The sequence below is a fragment of the Rhinoraja longicauda genome, chromosome 11 (genome assembly GCF_053455715.1).
Source record: "Rhinoraja longicauda isolate Sanriku21f chromosome 11, sRhiLon1.1, whole genome shotgun sequence".
NCBI classification, from domain to species: Eukaryota; Metazoa; Chordata; class Chondrichthyes; order Rajiformes; family Arhynchobatidae; genus Rhinoraja; species Rhinoraja longicauda.
Window position 1 is genome coordinate 17,156,248 of NC_135963.1, and position 19,267 is coordinate 17,175,514.

The 19,267-nt window shown below is 39.1% G+C and overlaps 1 protein-coding gene across 8 annotated transcripts in view; it reads left to right on the forward strand.

The window, feature by feature from the left end:
* st3gal3a (ST3 beta-galactoside alpha-2,3-sialyltransferase 3a) overlaps positions 1–19,267 on the forward strand; it is a 350,137-nt gene that overhangs the window by 202,709 nt on the left and 128,161 nt on the right. For 7 of the 8 annotated variants that reach the window (XM_078408347.1, XM_078408350.1, XM_078408351.1 and 4 more), the window contains 2 exons: positions 8,244–8,307; positions 13,157–13,252. In XM_078408347.1, the coding sequence (XP_078264473.1) occupies positions 8,244–8,307; positions 13,157–13,252 (160 nt within the window). Of the gene's footprint in view, positions 1–8,243; positions 8,308–13,156; positions 13,257–19,267 lie in introns of those variants that run through there. The other variant, XM_078408356.1, reaches the window with a different exon arrangement.

The window sequence follows — 19,267 nt, forward strand, 5'->3', positions numbered from 1 at the left end:
AACAAAATCGCAGACCTGGCACAAAACCCTGGGTCAAATGGTTAGCAACTATCCCTGCCCTCCTTTGTACATGTGAGATCTGGCCTGCTTTCAAGATATTTCAAGATATTGCAAAAAATTCCCCAGTGCTGACTCTGCAAAAGCTTCCAGCTTCACTGGAAGGTTAAACGACCCAATGCCAGTATCCTCTCCCAGACTAACATCCCTGCACTTGCCTGAATTACACAAGATAGATTGCTTTAGGAGGTCGTTGGTTGCATGCCCAACACTAGATTCCCAAAACAGACACTCTTGGAGGATAAGATTACAAAGGAAAAGAAATGCCTCAAGGAAAAAAGTCTGTCTCCTTGAAAAAAAAATGCAACATTCTCGCTGACTCCTAAGAATCCTTGGCCCATAACTGCTCCAATTGGTGAAGAAACATTTGAGATGATAATGAGAATCTTGAGATCATGCATCAAGAGCACATGGAAACCCTACTTTAGAGGCAGACAGTACACACCACCTCACCAACTCCCATACCTCTGCCCGTCACTTATTTTCTTCCCAAACCCTGGATAAGTCTGTGGTTCTCATACTGGCTTCATTAATTATCTCAGAACCTACAAAACCAGAGTGGAAGCAAGTCATCCTTGATCTCAGGGGACTACTTCAGAAGAATAAATTTATGGAGGGGTTGTTGATCTCTGACAATCTTTCTCTTTTTACAGTCATGGTCATTTTTGGGGCTTGCAGCAGGATTATTCTTGATCTGAAGAATGTTGACCTGAAACTGACTTGTATAGAACCTCAGTTAAGGCTACAATGTGTGCACTTATTGTTAAATGCTGGAGCTTTCTTTCAACAGTTGTACATATGGCAACTGCATAATAACCATCTTGTGTTTTAAATGAACATCTAGGCCTGTAGATTTTGTTAGTATATATTTTTCTGGCAAACTGCCATCTTTGTAAAAATTCTAATTCCTTAATAGCCAGGGAATGTGTTGCATTTTTATGACAACCAAATTATTACTTGATAAATAATAAATTTAGAATGTCTTAATGGAGAAGCAGGATTGCCCTCTTAGTTTATTACTAAAGTCTCCGTCAGTGTGAGGGATTGCTTTCTCTGGTGCTAAATAATTCAGACAGTTGTATAAGCCAATTTTCGGACTGCTACTGTATCGTTGTATCACAGCTGTCATCACTCGTAATTTTTTTTCTGTCTCCGCATACTGTAGCTTTAGTTAACTCTAGGGTAACTGGATTTTAAATCAGTGTTAATAATGTCATTATCTTAAATTCTGCAAATTAATGCCAATTGATCTGTATGTATAATACTGGTATGTGGGTGCCGGTGTCAATTTACAATAAGTTAACTTGAAAATCTGCATCTAGAAGTTGCATCCTTTTATATCTGCATGATCATAAAGTTATGAAACAATTGTTGGAATTTCTTTTCAAGAAGAATGTTCTTATAATATGATCGACATTGGCAAGATATTGATTGTCCCTTTCTAGTTGGTCTGAGAAGGAGATTGTGGATGATCATCTTGACTGCTATAAGGTGGGGGATGGGGAGGGGAGGGGAGGGTGAGCAGCCAGAGGTTGTTATGCACAGTGGCACAAATGACAAAGGTAGGAAAAAGGATGAGTCCTTCAGAGTGAGTACAGGGAGATGGGCAAAACATTTTTTAAAACAGGATCTCAAGCGGAATCATTTCCTGATTGCTCCCAGTGCCACGTGCTAATGAAGGGAGGAATAAGAAGGTAGGACAGATAATTATGTGGCTGAAGAGTTGGTGCAGGAGGCAGGGTTTAAGATTTTTGGATTGTTGGGATTTCTGCTGGGGCAGTGGAAAACTGCACAAAAGGGACGGGTAGCACCTGAATGGAGGGGGACCAATATCCTGGCATCAGGTTTTCTTGTGCTACTCAGGAGGATTTGAACTAGATTGGCAGGGGCATGCGATCCAATGCATTAACAAATATGCCAGGAGATTGCAGACACCTGCAAGACGAATAGCGCTGTTATAGTAGGGATTATAACTTTCACAAAAAAGGCTGTGACTGCCAATGTGGGGTGGAGTTTGTCAAGTGTGAAACTTTCCTGAGGCAATATGTCGAGGACCCTACAAGGGAGAGGGCATTGGATATGAGACAGGTGGGAAGCTGGAAGTCCAGGACAGCAGAGGCAGGAGCTTAGCAGGGAACGTGGAATAAATTGCATTTATTTCAAGGCTAGTGGCCTGAAAGGAAAAGTGGATGAACTCAGGACGTGGATAGGACCATATGCTGGAACGTTACAGCAGTTACAAAAACCTGGCTAAGGAAGAGACAGGGCTGGCATCTTAATATTTCAGAGGACCCAGGCGAGACAGAGGTAGGGGGATAAAAAAGGAGGGGGGTTACTTTATCAATTAAGGAGAATATCAGAGCAGAAGTCTGCAATGATATTGTCACAGTAAGGCTACATGGGTGGGGTTGAGAAATCAAAAGGGGATGATCGTTTTGTTGGGATTGTATTATAGACCTCCAAACATTCAAAGGTAATTAGATGAACAAATATGCCGAGAGATTGCAGAGAGCTGAAAGACTAATAGGGTTGTTATAATGGGGATTTTAACTTTCTCAATAAAGGCTGTGACTGCCAATGTGCCAAGGGATTAGATGGGGTGGAGTTTGTCAAGTATGAAAGTTTCCTTAGGCAATATGTCGAGAACCCTACAAGGGAGAGGGCAAAGCTTCATCTTCTTTTAAGGAATTAGGCAGGGGAAATGATTTAAGTGTAAATGGGTGAGCCCTGTGGGACCAGTGACCACACTTGTTTGCTTCTAAATAGTTATGGATAAGAACAGGGCTGGTTGTTGAGTTAATGTTGTACAATGGGACAAGTTCTTGCAAAGGTTGATTGGAAAAGCAAAGGGAAGTCTAGAGGGTGGGTTGCTATTAAAAGAGTTCAGGGCATGCATGTTCCTGTTAGAGTGATGGGCAAGGCATTGGGAGGAAGAAACCAAGAAATCCTGAATGATGAGTGAAATTAAGGCTCTGGTCAGGAAAAAGAAAAGGCATGAGTCAGGAACAGGCAGCGGGGACCAAGTGTATCCCTAATGGATTTTGGGGATTGAGAAACATTCTGAAGAAGGAAATCAGGAAGGCAAAAAGGGGTAATTGGCAGATAAGATTAAGGAAAATCTGAAGAGAATTTCTAAATATGTTAAGAGAAAACCGGCAACTAGAGAGGGAATGGGGCCCCTTGGAGTCTAAAGTGGTGATCTATATGGAGCCGCAGGAAATGCGCACGGTGATCTATGAATATTTCTCTTCTGTTTTTATGCGGAGAAAGATATGAAGATCAGGCAACTTGGAAAAGTTAACGAAGATGCTTTGAGGACAGTCTATATTGCATACAGTCAAGGAAGTGTTGGACATCTTAAGTTGTATTAAGGTAGATAACATTTCTGGGCCTAATCAGATATATCCGAAGACACTGTGGGAAGCTTGGGAACGTTGGCATCCATTGATTTTTTTGTTGTTGTTTGCTTTACTTCATAGTGGTTGCTTTTCTTTCCAGTTGAAAAAGTACCAAAATATAAAATAATGTTTCATTGATTGATTCCTTCCATATTGTGGAATGTAAAGAGTTGAGCATTTGACTACCTTTTAGTTGTTTTTGTCTTGTTTTCTTTAAGTCTTAGTGAAGACAAATAGTCAAATCTTGAGAGGATCCGTTGACAGAATCTAATACTCTACTGTTTCAGGGGTCAGAAAAAGTGAGGAATCTGCAATTCATTTGAGGCAAATATGTCTAAAATGCAGCTCAATTGTGCAAACATCACGGCTTTATTATATTCTTTTATGGCTGTTGGCTTATCAGATAAGAAATAGATTTTGTAAGGTTACATATCTTTATACGGGCCTATTTAGCAATGAGAAGGTGGGTAGAATTATAAAATCCTTTTTTAAAAGGTGAAAAAGCGGAGGAAGCACAAAGATATTTTATCTTGATGTTGATTCTTGATAAACATCAGTCAGGATAAGCTTATATTGTATCACAAATCGCTTAGAAACAGAAAAACAGCTTTTGTAATATAAATCTAGTCTTGTTTAAACTATAAACCTACAGTGCCCTGCATAATGTTTCAGACAAAGACCCATCATTTATTGATTTGCCTCTGTACTCCACAATTTGAGATTTGTAATAGAAAAAAATCACATGTGGTTAAAGTGCATATTGTCAGATTTTAATAAAGGCCATTTTTACACATTTTGGTTTCATCATGTAGAAATTGCAGCAGTGTTTATGCATAGTCCCCCCCTTTTCAAGGCACCCCCCCTTTTCAAGGCATATAGGCATGTTGGCCAATATGACAAGAGGAGTTAAGTATAGGAGCAAGGAGGTCCTTCTGCAATTGTAGAGGGCCCTAGTGAGACCACACCTGGAGTACTGTTGGCAGTTTTGGTCTCCAAATTTGAGGAAGGACACTCTTGCTATTGAGGGAGTGCAGCGTAGGTTTACTAGGTTAATTCCCGGAATGGCGGGACTGTCGTATGTTGAAAGACTGGAGCGACTGGGCTTGTATGCACTGGAATTTAGAAGGATGAGAGGGGATCTTATTGAAACATATGATTATTAAGGGATTGGATACATTAGAGGCAGGAAACATGTTCCGAATGTTAGGGGAGTCCAGAACCAGGGGCGACAGTTTAAGAATAAAGGGTAGGCCATTTAGAACGGAGATGAGGAAAACCTTTTTCAGTCAGAGTTGTAAATCTGTGGAATTCTCTGGCTCAGAGGCAGTGGAGGCGAATTCTCTGGATGCTTTCAAGAGAGAACTAGATAGAGCTCTTAAAGATAGCGGAGTCAGGGGGTATGGGGAGAAGGCAGGAATGGGGTACTGATAGTGCAGCCATGATCACATTGAATGGCGGTGCTGGCTTGAAGGGCCGAATGGCACGCAGGTCAGGGGGAGAACTTACAAACTCTGTACAGACCACCCGTAGTCAGGATCGAACCTGAGTCTCCGGTGCTGCATTCGCTGTAAGGCAGCAACTACCGCTGCGCCACCGTGCCGCCCTTAAGCAGGTTAAGCAACATCTGTGGAAAGAGAAGCAGAATTAATATTTCAGGTCAAAGTCATATCAAAAAGAGGTGACAGATCGTTATTTAGAGGTGACAGATCGATAGTTCTTCAGCTGAATTATATTCTTGAAAAGAATGAACGTTAAGACAAGAATCCAGCCTAACAATGTTACCTTCCAATAGCAACAGGCCGTAGAAAAAGTTAAGACTTTCATACATCATTTCTACTGTTAAAGTGCTTCATAAATTATTAGTTATTGATTATTGTGACTCTTGAGCAATAATGGGGGACTGGAAATTTCAGTTTACTTTAAGTTCATTTGCAACTTTAGATAATAATCACATAAATGTATCGCTTATGCAAAATCATGAGCTGCCTACTAGGTTGTTATTTTTGAGTCACATTTTCTTTTTAATCCCAACACCCTTTTGTGGGTTTTGAGATGAAGAAATGACTCGAGCCAATACAACTTGACTGAGGCATAAGTCAAGAGATACAATCTGAGCAACAAGGGAAATACAATTCACAAAGAATAAAGTAGTAGGTGGAAGGATGGACGGGTATTCGGGTTATATAAGGGTGTAGATGGACTGAGATAAACAATATCAGAGGTAGAAGTGCATGATCATTGCAATTTGAAATATCTGGAAACAAAAGCACTGAGCTCACTAAGTCCTATACAACGATTCTTCCCCTTATTTTGTTTTACTTGGCGAACATCATAATCACAAATAAGGGAACAAATTCTAAAATAAAGCACAATGTATAAGATAAATTTAAGCATAAAACCTATGGAGCATGTTAGTTGAACGATTGCCAGGGAATTGTGCTGAAAATGTTACTGAATGTCTGGGGCATACAGGCTTGTGAGTTCATGTGATCGAAAGGCATAACGTTAAATATCTTTGTGTGAAGAGAACAGAAGGAAGTATACCTATAATGTACTGTTGGAAATGGTCTCATTTTACATGTACTATTACTATATATTTGTACTACTTTTATACTTGCTATATTTGTCACCTTCTCGGTCAAAGACAATACTCTTATAAATGAATTATTAATGCACATTAAATTATTTCACCTTAAACCCACTGTAGTTGAAGTGTAGCATCATCTACCAATCTGACATCCCCAGCATTGTATGGGACAGAGTGTAGTTCCCCATTTTCCATCAAAAATGACAGTAGCACCTTGATCAGATGGGCAAGTGGGCTGAGGAATGGTTAATGGAGTTTAATAGAGATGTATGAGGTATTGCATTTTGGGAAGTCAAACCAAGGCAGGACCTTCACAGTGAATGGCAGGGCCCTGGGCGTGTTGTACAGTGGAGGGATCAAGAAGTGTAGATACATAGTTCCTTGAAAATGGTGTCACAGGTCGATAGGGTGGTCAAGAGGAATTTCAATACATTGGCTTCATCAGTCAGGGTTTTAGTATAGAAGTTGGATTGTTATGTTACACCTGTACAAGCCGTTGGTGAGGCTGCATTTGGAGTATTGTGTTCAATTTTGGTCACTCTGCTATAGGAAGGATGCTGCTAAGCTGGAAAGGGTGCAGAGAAGATTAACAGGGTGTTGCCAGGACCTGAGGACTTGAGCTATTGGAAGAGGTTGGGCAGGTTAGGACTATATTCTTGGTGTGCAGGAGGCTGAGATGTGATCTTATAGAGGTTTATAAATCATGAGGACAATAGATATGGTGAATGCTATCTATAAAGAGAATAGAGGTTTTTTACCTGGAGTAGGGGAGTCAAGAACTAGAGGGCATAGTTTTAGGATTAAACATAGAAAATAGGTGCAGGAAGAGGCCATTTGGCCCTTCAAGCCAGCACCGCCATTCATTGTGATCGTGGCTGATCATCCATAATCAGTAACCTGTGCCTGCCTTCTCCCCATATCCCTTGATTCCACTAGACCCTAGAGCTCTCACTATTTTAAATTCAGTAAAATACAGTACTCCAGGTGTGGTCTCACTAGGGCCCTGTACAACTGCAGAAGGACCTTTTTGCTCCTATACGTGACTCCTCTTGTCATAAAGGCCAACATGCCATTAGCTTTTTTCATTGCCTGCTGTACCTGCATGCTAACTTTAAGTGACTGATGAACACCCAGATCTCTTTGCACTTCCTCATGGGCAGGTGGGACTAGAGAAGAAGGGGCATCTTGGTCAGCATGGGCAAGTTGGGCTGAAGGGTTTGTTTCGTGCTGAATGACCCTTTGACTATCTCACAACGCATAAAACTGGAATGAAAGCAAGTCATCCTCAGTCCGGAAGGACTGCCGAAGCAGAGGTTTCTCGGAATATAACTACATGAATTGCAGTAATTTGCATTCTGAAAATGACAATCAAATATTTGAAGAATAATTCATTCACAGGAACAAATCCCAAAATTATGGATATCCGGAATATGATATCTGGAAAGTCCACTCTCTCTAAAACTTGCTCTGTCTGATAATGGCGTTAACCTGAAATATTTACTTTTTTTTTGTTTTTCCCTGCTTGCTGCCCAAGATGCTGAGCATTTTAATCATTTTCTGTTTCAAACAACGAATTGTGCAATTGTGCATCTTCTATAATTTTAGACCTGACGTCAACATTGACTTCTATAGTTTTATTGATAAACAGAGATACCAGCATTGCATGGTCATTAGTGCATTGCCAGAAAACTTGGGTGGCACGGTAGCGCAGCGGTAGAGTTGCAGCTTTACAGCGAATGCAGCGCTGGAGACTCAGGTTCGATCCTGACTACGGGTGCTGTACTGTAAGGAGTTTGTACGTTCTCCCCGTGACCTGCGTGGGTTTTCTCCGAGATCTTCGGTTTCCTCCCACACTCCAAAGACGTACAGGTATGTAGGTTAATTGGCTGGGTAAATGTAAAAATTGTCCCTAGTGGGTGTAGGATAGTGTTAATGTACGGGGATCGCTGGGCGGCACGGACTTGGAGGGCCGAAAAGGCCTGTTTCCGGCTGTATATAGATGATATGATATGATATGAAAACTTCTTGAGTAATGCTGAGAATGAAGTGTGAAATACAATTGGCCAGTTTTTGTTGTTTAAGCTAAAATCAAAAGATATGTTGCTGGAAGAAGAAAGAATAGTTTGTAAATAGCAGTGGACCACATATTGTATCTCACTTGCTTAATGAACACTTTTTTCTGTTGTTTTTGTTTCTTGCAGAAACAGTTATACAAAAAATACTGGGAATAACAAAACACTTCACCTTGACCTCACATCTGGATAGGTAGGTACAGTGAAATATTACAAGAATATTAGAATGGAAAAGTGCAATTGTTATTTAAAGCTTTGAATGTTAGAATTGATTGTTTATTTTTTTGTGAAATTGTAACCAATTAGAAGTAGCTAAACCTTCTCTAACTGTTTTAGCGCTTTGACTTTGTGTACTGTCAAGTTAATCCCAATACATGTTTTTTTTCCTCAAGTTGAGGTGTACATAAAATCCATGCATAGTGAACGATTGTTTTATGAAATGAGCCAGGCTCATTTTAAGATGTGTTTTGATATTAAACATTGGACACAGTTCCCAAGATGTCAAAAGTTTGTTCCCCATGATCTTCAAGGTTCTTCAAAATGACTCCCGCTATTTTCATGTTACATTAGAATTGAACAACTCTGTGTAAGTTTGAGAGAGGTAGGCAGTGATGATTTGTATTTTCTTTTTGTTGGATTAGTTAAGTTTATAACTTACAATTTCAAAGTTGCTGTAAAGATAAGGGGTAATAAATGGCTTGGGGCCATCTGGCTGGATTATTCTTTTATCCTCGTGGTATATTGGGAAATGATAGATATCTCAAAGTGGTTCAGTAATGTTCATAAAATAAGCCACTGAATGTGCCCCTCAAGTGATGATTCATTTAGGATACAATCATTGTTTTTTTCACCTGGTTGAGATCCTTTACCCCCATCCATGCAAAGCTGTAAGGGCTTTCTTTGTTCAGAGAATTAGGTTTTAAATTATCATCAGTATCGTCATCTGCTTTCTTAAATCCCATCAAAGCTCCTTTCCTTACCTCTGCAATTATATATTAATTATAATGCAACCATTCTTCCAGCCTGACTACATTTTGGCAGTTTGATTGCACAATTGGAGTTCACTGTTTCAGTCACACTATCTTGCCCTGTAGGTTGTTATTTATTGATAGTTATCTTTTTGTGACAGATACCTATTTTTGCCCTGGACATTTTTTTTCCTTTCTCTCTCCTACTCATTGCCCACTTATTACCCGTCATGTTGTTAAGCTCTTTAGAATCGTATAAGTGAAGAAGACACTGGGAGTATACATAATGGTAATCCCAACTTCTCTACTCAGTGGCCTGATTGATGAAGGGCAGCGTACCAAGAGCTAGATTCCAGTAGTTCTCAAGTTATAGTAGAATTAGGCCATTCGGCCCATCGAGTCTACTCCGCCATTCAATCATGGCTGATGTCGGCCTCCTAATCCCATTTTTATGTCTTCTCCCCATAACCCTTGACACCCATTCTAATCAAGAATATTTCTATCTCTGCCTTAAAAATATCCACTGACTTGGGCTCCACAGCCCTCTGTGGCAATAAGTTCCACAGATTAACTACCCTCTGACGAAAGAAGTTCCTCCTCACCTCCTTTCTAAAAGAGCTCCTTTCTCTCGTCTCTTTTGCCTCCAGGTAATCAGGCACCTCTTCTCGCCACCTATTGCAAGAGAATTTGCGCAAAACTCCTTACTTAAAACCTCAAAAAAATGTCAACAGATTCATCAGAAGTGATTTTCCATTGATGAATTTCACATTGACTGCCCTGGGCTTTTATTTGCTTATATAGGTTGCCCTACCTTAATAATGGATTTCCTTAATAATAGATTCCAGCATGCTCCCTCATATTGATATCTGACTAACAGGTCCATAGTTATCTTCCAATCTGTGGGAACTGTTCAGGAATCTTATGTTATTTTAGAATTCCCATCTCATACATTACCCAAGGTTGTAGATTAAGAGGTTCTGGGGATTTAATGCTTTTCTGTCGTACTAATTTCAACAGTACTACCTTTTCATTAGTGCAATTGTTTTGAAATTCTCATTTAGTCTAGACCCATTGTCTTCCATCATTTCCGGGTGCCTTTGATAAAGGCAGATAGAAAATATTTGTTTAATTTCACTACCGATCCATATTTCCCTAATAACAATTCTCCTGCCTCAGCGATAAAAGACACGTTAACCCTTGTTTCAACTTCCTTTTTACATGTTTGTGGAAATTCTTACATTCTGTTTTCATGCTTCACGCTTGCTGATTCTCATATTTTCTTTCCCCTTCCTTATCATTGTTTGGCCCTGATTTGCTAAATTGTGAAATACTCCCAATACTCATGGCTTCCTGCTTTTTTTGGCAATTTTTAATGCTGTAATACTGTGTTTAACTTCTCCTGAACTTTCATCTCTCCTAGAGATGAAAACAAATTTTGAAATAATATTTTAGGTAGAATAGAATTGATAAGAATCTGGAAGAATAATCGTGACAAGTGATGTGGGTGTTATTAAATTTCCCACTGGTCCAAAATGAGTATTTTTCCAGGATGTTAGGAAGATATTATCAGTCTACATTGCATGGAACAAAATGATAGAGATTATGCCAACCTGCTGTTCTAATGTACAATGACTGAAATCTGTCTTCTAATAAATTGTAGATGATTTTTGATCAGTCGAATTAATTCCCTCATATCATAACAAGATTATAAACAGCAATTGCTGAGGCTGAGCAACCACGTGTTCTGAGTTTTTAGCTCTCGTTTTTGAAATGTCCTAAAGTTATTGAAGAGATTTAATAAATATAGTAATTTACCAGATGATTAATTAAAAATATCACCATCTTGTGAAGTCTGAGTTCACATTCTTTAAAACAAAAACATTTCTGACAGTTAAAAGAAACGTTTTATATAAATCATGGCTTCTGTCATAGTATATTCACAATACCTTCACTGAGAGCTTTAATAAATATATGAGCAGCAGGAATTCAGGTTAGATCCCTTGGGAACTTTGGTCACAGCTGCTCAATTAGAATTATTGCCATTGATAACTCTTCTCTGTTTCCTATTATCTGGACAGTTAATATTCCAATTCCAAATTTCCTTCATGATCCCACGAGATTCTATTTTTGCCAGTAGTTTTGTGTAAAAAAAAAAAGGCCATGTTGAATACTTTCTGAAGTCAAGATGTTAAACATCCACCCATTTCCCTTCATCCAGAAACTATGGGACATCCTCAAAGATTTTAATAAGCCTGTGGAACCCAACCTTTTTATAATTCCACGTTGGTTTGTGTTTATTTCCTTTTTACTCCCTGGGTGTTTTTAAGTGTAATAAATTTTACTTTCCTACCATATTTGCCAAACCAATGTTCCTTCAATTATCAGTGTATTTCTTTGTGCTTCTAAAAAAAAAAAGACTCTTATTCATTTATCTGTCTGTTTATCTGTCACCCAGTGAATGAACCCCAACTTGCAAATACGTGCAGCTTTTTTTGGAATTAATGTTAGGGCCACATCATGCCCTATGTATCACAGTAATTGTTTACCACACTACACCTGTGGCTGCTTGTTTCCCAGCACACAAGCAGTTGTCTCAGTGGCGTCACACAAAGCGCAGGCAGGTGGAAATTAGCGTGCAGGTGGCAGGAACTAAGTCCCTGGTCTAATGGACTTCTGGCTACATTTCACTGTGTCCAAATGTTTAACGATCACAGATAGTCAAACATTGTCAAATATATATATATAAAAAATAAAAAATAAAAAATTTGTTTTAAAACACAAGAAACTGCTATTAATTAATAATCATGCATAAATAAGAAAAAGTAGACACACAATTTTTCTGAAGCTGCCTCTCAAATGAAGACTGGGGTGGCACTGTGACACAGCGGTAGAGTTGCTGCCTTTCAATGCCAGAGACCTGGATTCGAACCTGACAATTGGTGCTGTCTGTACGGAGTTTGTATGTTCTCCCTGCGATCGTGTGGGTTTTCTCCAGGTGCTCCAGTTTCCTCCTGCATGCAGGTTTGTAGGTTAGTTGGCTTCGGTAAAAATTGTCCCTAGAGTGTCGGAGAGAACTAGCATATGGGTGATTGCTGGTCAGTGCAGACTCAGTGGGCCGAAGGGCCTGTTTCCAGGCTGTGTCCCTAAACTAAACTCATTCAAGTCGCACTCGATGGCTAGGAGGTAAGATAGGAAATGTGCCCAGCCCCTCGGCTTGCCAACTTGCAACACACCCCGGGATTTGAAATTGGATGAGGGCATCGCTGACCTCCAGCAGGATCCCGACTTCTGTGGCGCTGTGCGCAGATGCGGATGTCTGGGACGTGCTGCTGAGCGTGCAGCTGGCCATCAGTTCTCTACGGACACCTCAGTTAGCTGTCAGCGTGTTCCGGATCAGTTTCAACTCCCACATTAAATGTATTTGTTTCTCTGTATTAAGAGGTTGCCTGGCTTGGATGTTTTCAATATATTTGGAGCTGCTTCTATCCATTCAAAAATTATATACCAGCTGAGTCCTCTTTACATCACCATTGTGCATTTAAATTGATTTCAAACATGTAATGTTTTCATATTAAGAACAATATAATCCATGCGTCAAAGAATCTACTTTTTGTAATATTTATTCAGGGGATGTGGATTTATCTGCCAAGACGAACATCTCTTATCTAATCTTAAATGCTGATCCTGGCTGCCCACCCACCCTACCCCCTTATTCCCCAAGCTTTCACACTAGGACCATTTCAGAGAATGATTAAGAGCTAATCAAACTGTTGACCTGGTGAAATATATGAGAGCAGGTTTAAATTCCAGATTAATTACCTTGAAGAATGTTTTTTGTTAATATATTTGTTTCGTACTAGCTATAAATTAATGCAATTTTACTTTTCTGAGGGTTGTGACTCTTTGGAACTCTCTTCCTCAAAGGCCGAGGAAGCAGAGTCTTTGGAAAAATGCATTCACCACTTGTTATAGTGACGAAGTGTGATGAGCATGAGCAATTTTTTTCCAATTATAGTGTGATATTTACCTTGGAGATTTACAGGAACCGTTGATGATAAAACATTTCTCTTTTAGTTTAAGCTGCAAGCGCTGCATCATCATGGGCAATGGAGGAATAGTGGCTAACAAATCTCTTGGCCCAAAAATTGATGAATATGATGTTGTCATAAGGTGAGTTCTGGTTCAGTCTGTATGATCATTCTTTGTATTTCATGTATATTTGTAGAGAGATCAGATTCATTCAAACCTTGCCTGAAATATATGGTTTTGACGTTAGATATCAACTGGTATAAAGGGCAGTAAGAAGCAAGCCATGGCAATGAGGAATTTGCAAGATTCAAGTCGGACAAGAATGATAACTTTATCAGTAGAACAAGAATACAGGACATTGAATCTTTCCTGAAGAATGAGGTCAGCACAGAGACAAAGGAGCAAAACAGCAATTACAAAGATGTAGGGTTGAGGGCGAGTGAGAAAGTTTTTCACTTTCACCTACAGTCTACACTTCCATTTTCTTTGCTTTGTGTAGCTTCCTGGACTTCCCTCTTTTTCATTCAACTTCAGCACCAAATTCCTGTTTTAGAGTTTAAATTGCTTTCTTTTGGAGATACTAGACTGCAGATGCTAGCTGTCCTGTTGAATTTCTCCAGTCTTTTGACTTTTGCTTTCTGTGGGACATCTCTATCAATTTTCACTTTAAAAAAAACACTCAATGATTTGTGAAGAAATCTGTTGCCCCATGATAGCGTTTGAAGCATTGTCCTTCAATTACACCATTGATATTATGTTATAAAGTGGGAAACATATAAAACAATAGTAGAACTTGGTTCAGGACATCAGAAAGTAACTTCTCAAGAGTTATTTTCCTTAGATGACTGATGTACAGAAGCAGAACCTCCTGCTAAAATATGTAATGAAATCAATCCCCCCCCCCCGCTTCAGATATATCCAAAACATCAGATGGTGGTGGTGTGATTGTGGAAACAGCATTGTGAAGATAGAAGATAAAGACTTGAAGTGCTAGAGTAACACAATGGGTCAGGCATGTTCTGGGGAACATGAATATGTAACATTTAGGGTCAGGACCCTTCTCAGACTGAAGAAGGGTCCCACCCCAAAATGTCTCCTATCCATGTTCTGCAGAGATACTGCCTGACGCGCTGAGTTATCCAACAGCATTTTATGTCTTTTTTTGTAAACCAGCATCTGCAGCTTATTGTACCACCTATTGTGAAGATGGAGTTGGACAAGGTAGTCTAAAGTAGTAATTATTATTATATTGATTGTTAAGATATGGAAATTACCAAAAGGTGATGTCCTTGAACAGATAGAGTGTGGAGAGAAAGGGACAGACATGATAAATGTCAGAGTAGGTGAGCAGAGCCATGCATCTAGAAGTCTGAAGAGGGGTCCTGACCCAAAATGTTACCTATCCATGTTCTCCAGAGATGCTGCCTGACCCGTTGAGTTACTCCAGCACTTTATGACCACCTTGCCAGTCAAGGTACCATCAGCCAAATAGGTTAAGCTACACAATGCATTGCTTTATTCCAGACATTGGATTCAGTTGCTAATAGTATACCAGGTTTTAAGATGCAATATTTTTCTTCTGGGAAAAGTTTATCCAAATTAATTTTAATGGATTACTTCAAAATTATTTGTAAGATGTAAAAATATAAATTTAGGACAGGAAAAACCTGCTGCGTTCCACTAAAATATTATATTGCTGAAAAAGAGAGCAAAACATCAGCTTTATTTTATCTCATTATTGCTTTAAAAAAATATCAGTTAAATATATTTGGCATGTAATTCACAGCCTGATAAGTATATTTTCACATTTCACAGCTCCGAGACAGACTTAAATGCAGTAATGGTATTTAGTCCATGCTTTGTTTACTCATAATTTTTTATCCGCATCAGTGATTTAGAAACTAGAAATGGTCACAATATAATTTCCATTTTTCATTTGGATAAACAAGTTTACTTTGTCTTTAATCTTTCTCATTTACTCATGTGAAGCACAAGCTTTTACATCTGTCATTACTTCTTTGCAGTCACCCTTGTTGGAATTGGAGATGGCCTGCTCGCTAATGTACATACCAAGCTACTCACACGATTTCCAATCGCTAGCTTAAGAATTCAAATTCTCCAGCTATTCACTTTAGCTGTAGGTCTGACCAAGTAGAAACCGGACTGACAGAGTAATTTCTTACCTGGGTGCACCATTTCTTAATTCATGTGATGCTAAACTAATGATCTTACATTTTTGCCCTTCCTTTCCCTGCTTTCATGGTTCTATTGCTGCTTTTGTCTGTTTGAATATTTTTTGGTGCAATATTTCTCAACCACAAGAAATAAGTATGATAAAAAGGGAAGAATGGTATATCAGAAGAATTATTCATCTGCCTGTTATTCAAAGTTCACCATGAACAGGTAAATCAGAATGGATTCAGGTACATGATTTTCTCAGGAAATTCAATTTTTCAAGATTCTCAATCCATAAGTATAAGTAAGGTAACAGTAAATTTAGGATACAGTTTGCAAAATTTGGAAGATTATTTATTGGCAGATGAAAAACATGATGCTGGTGTGGAGTGCGCCGGGGTAGTGAATTCGAGAGAGAAACCAAGCCATGGCTTTTGGGGAGGATTGAAGGCAATGGCTTTGGTCTTCACAGTAATTAGTTGGAGGAAATTTGGACTCCTGCAGTACTACTGATACAGGGACTGGGATAAGTGCTAGTGAGCAAGAAGTACATGTTGTGAGTTTATGAGTATATCCTTTGAACTTTCTCAACGGTGTCACCGTGTCATTCGGGAACTCGGCCGCATTTATAATTTCCGCACTATTTGGTTTACAAACAGTTCTTAGAGATGGAAAACTTGGGGATGGAATCCGGGAAGGACTTGTAAATTGGTAGTGACAGATATGACTCTCCTAGTTCCATATCTTCAGAGTTTGATGAGTAGTATACAATATTTGAAATGTCTTTATGCTGAGTCATACTCTGGTCTAAATAATAATTTTAGGAATGATCTTTTAATTCTTTTCCATGTATTCATTCATGGGAAAATATCTGCAAAATTGTAATTAGACTTCTGTAAATCCTCTCGTTCGATTAATGGTTAAAAATGTCAATAGGATTTTTCTGCTTTAATACCCCTCATGTCCTTATAATGTGCACGTAGCTATGAGGTCCCATGATTGCTCTATTTTACATTTCTGACACGCTGCTGCATGAAAGATATTTGAAAGTCTTTCTTAATTACAGCCTTCATTGTTCACATACGTGAGTAATACATTCATGCATAGTTTACAATGAAAAGAATCCAAAAGCTGGAGAGTTTTATGGCCTGCATGATTTCAATCAAAATATTCACCATGGATCAGATCCTTAGAATTGCACAAGGAAAGTTTCACCTGTACATATGGACATGTTTACAGTTTCATTCAAGACACAAAATTGACCGTTTATATTTTCAAGTTTATTTTTCTTTTGCGTTCAGCCCTCCACTCCTTAATCCAGGTGGCAAATATGCTAAAATTGTGGGTGCACTACTTTTGGAGCAAAATAACTGTACCAACTTAAACTAGGCTATTTCCTATAAATCAAGGAAACGTTCAATTTATCTGATAAAATTTACTTGAATTTTATCTTAGTTGTCAGACTAAAGTTCATGTTCTCACCAGCACATTAATTTATGCTGAATAAACTATTTTTACAGGCCTCATAATGTGATCTTATTTTTTTGCATTGAAGGTCTGATCCAACTTTTATGAATTTTCCGAATGCTGCTATTTTCTAAGTGTATAAATGCACCATAGAAAATGTAGATAATGACATTAATTTTCAATACAAAGGGGAGCAAAGCGTTAGGCATTGAGAGGATTCTGTGGAGCTTTGGTGATTAATTGCAATTCCAGATTTTCTAAATTGGTATTTCTTCTCTCTGATATGTAATATTGGTATTAGTTTATTACTGCCACATGTACCAAGATACAGTGAAAAACATGTTTTGTGTGCTACCAGTCAGATCTTACCACACATGAATGCAATCAAGCCATACACAAGTACAACAGGTAGTGCTAATATAAAAATAACCAGAGTGCAGAATATAGTGTTACAGCTACAGAGAAAGTACAGATTTTAAAAAAATACGAGGGCCACAACAAGGTACGTTGGGATATCGGGACTACATCCTTAGCTTATGTGAGGTGAGTTCTAATAACAATGGAGAAGAAGCTGTTCATGATGCGCTAATGATACATGCTTTCAAGCATTTGTATCTACTGCCTAACCAGCGAGGGATGAAGAGAGAATGACCGGGGTGTCCGTGGTCCTTGATTATGGTAGATGCTTCCTCGAGGCAGAGTGATGTGTAGATGGAGTCGATGGTGGAGTGGGTAAATATGTCTACGAATACTCCTACGAGCTGGTCTGCGAAGGTTCTGAGGACACGGCTGGTCACTCCAGCCATACCAGTAACTTTCTCATGTCTTCCCAGGAAGGACAATCTGACGATCTGGAATTCCCACACCAGATGCCACATTCCTGACTGACTCAGCGAAGGCCGTGCATAAATTTCTTGTAAAGCTCAGGATGGTTTGACTTGAATGCTGCAGACTTGGACATCACCCAAGAGTGGAGCTCACAGTTCATCTCTGGTTTCTGGTTGGGGAACACATGTCTTCTTTGGCATGCATTCCTCTACACACTTACTGATGAAGTATGTGTCACCAGTGGCACACTCATTTAGGTTGGTTGCAGAGTCCTTGAACCAATCAAACGCTCAAAGCAGTCACAAACCATCTCATCTCAAACCAGCAACATACAACTTTCTGTAACCAATCCACCTGCTTCAGTCTCCGCTTGAAAGCAGGGAGTAAAAGCACAGCCAGTTGGTCAGATTTACCAAAAATACGCAGTCGGGGGAAGGAACAGTAAACATCTTTGATGGTAGTGTAACTGTTTGAGGATATTTGGGCCTCTCCTGGGCCAAGAGACGTACTGATCTAATTTTGGTATATGCTCCTGTGGTTGGCCTGGTTGAGGTACCCTGCTATGATGAACAAGATGAACATGATGAACAAGACATTGGAGTAGTTTGTTTCAAGGCTTTTGACAGCATTTTATAGTTCATCCAATGCAAGCTTAACATCAGGATAGGGTGGAATGTAAACTGTTGTTAGGATGGCTGAAGTAAATTCCCATGGCAGGTATTAAGGACAGCACTTGAGCATCAGATAATTCAGATCTAGGGAGCAAAAGTTCGCCAGGATCTCCACATCCAAGCATCACAAAGCATTTATCAGGAAGCGGACCCCTCCGCCACTCGCCTTGCCTGAGGATACCATAGAGTCCATCTGGTGGATTACAACAGTGGTGAACCATATCTCTGAAACAGAGCACTGCAGTTACTCAGTTCCCCATTGAAGGTATCACGAAGGTACTCAGTTTCCCAAGTTAGATGAGTCCAGCTTTACGTTTGTCTAGCTTGTTTTCAGTAGTTTGGATATTGCTATCCAGCAATAGCTGTTTAGACAAGCATCTAAATTATCAACTTTTTAAACTGAATTTAGTTTGCTCTGTGATTCCAGAACTTCAAAGGTATCATCCACTTCACTTTTTACAGCCAGACTAAAATAATAAATCCAGGTTGAAGTTAATAACTACTGATGTTGGTACCTCCAAACATTTGTGTCTACTGTAGATGGTACCTCTATTTGAAAAATAAACACTGGATCATCATGTTCTTCTTTTCTAATGGGCACCTTTTCAAGTGTAGATTCCAAAAATTATCCTCAGCAACATTGCAAGAGTGAACAGTTGGGGCCATTTAAAAACAATTCGTGATTGAAGCTAATGGTTTAAGAAATAAAGATCATACCAAGCTGACGTGATAAAAGTATTGATGACGAAAGTATTTTTCAAAGATGTATCTGTTGATTTTAACTTATTCTGCATTCCAGGGTATTTGTTTATAGTACGAACATGTGAAGTATTATTTGACCTTCCATCCCATGGTTTCAATATATTTTTCATGTCATCTACCATATGCTGACACATGGTCTGGCCATAAGTCATCTTAAAATCCAATGACATAGTTACATATCCTAAGAACATGGATTTTAATTCAAATCTATCATTTAAGTTGTTCAGTATTTTTTAAATATGATCCGTCGTAA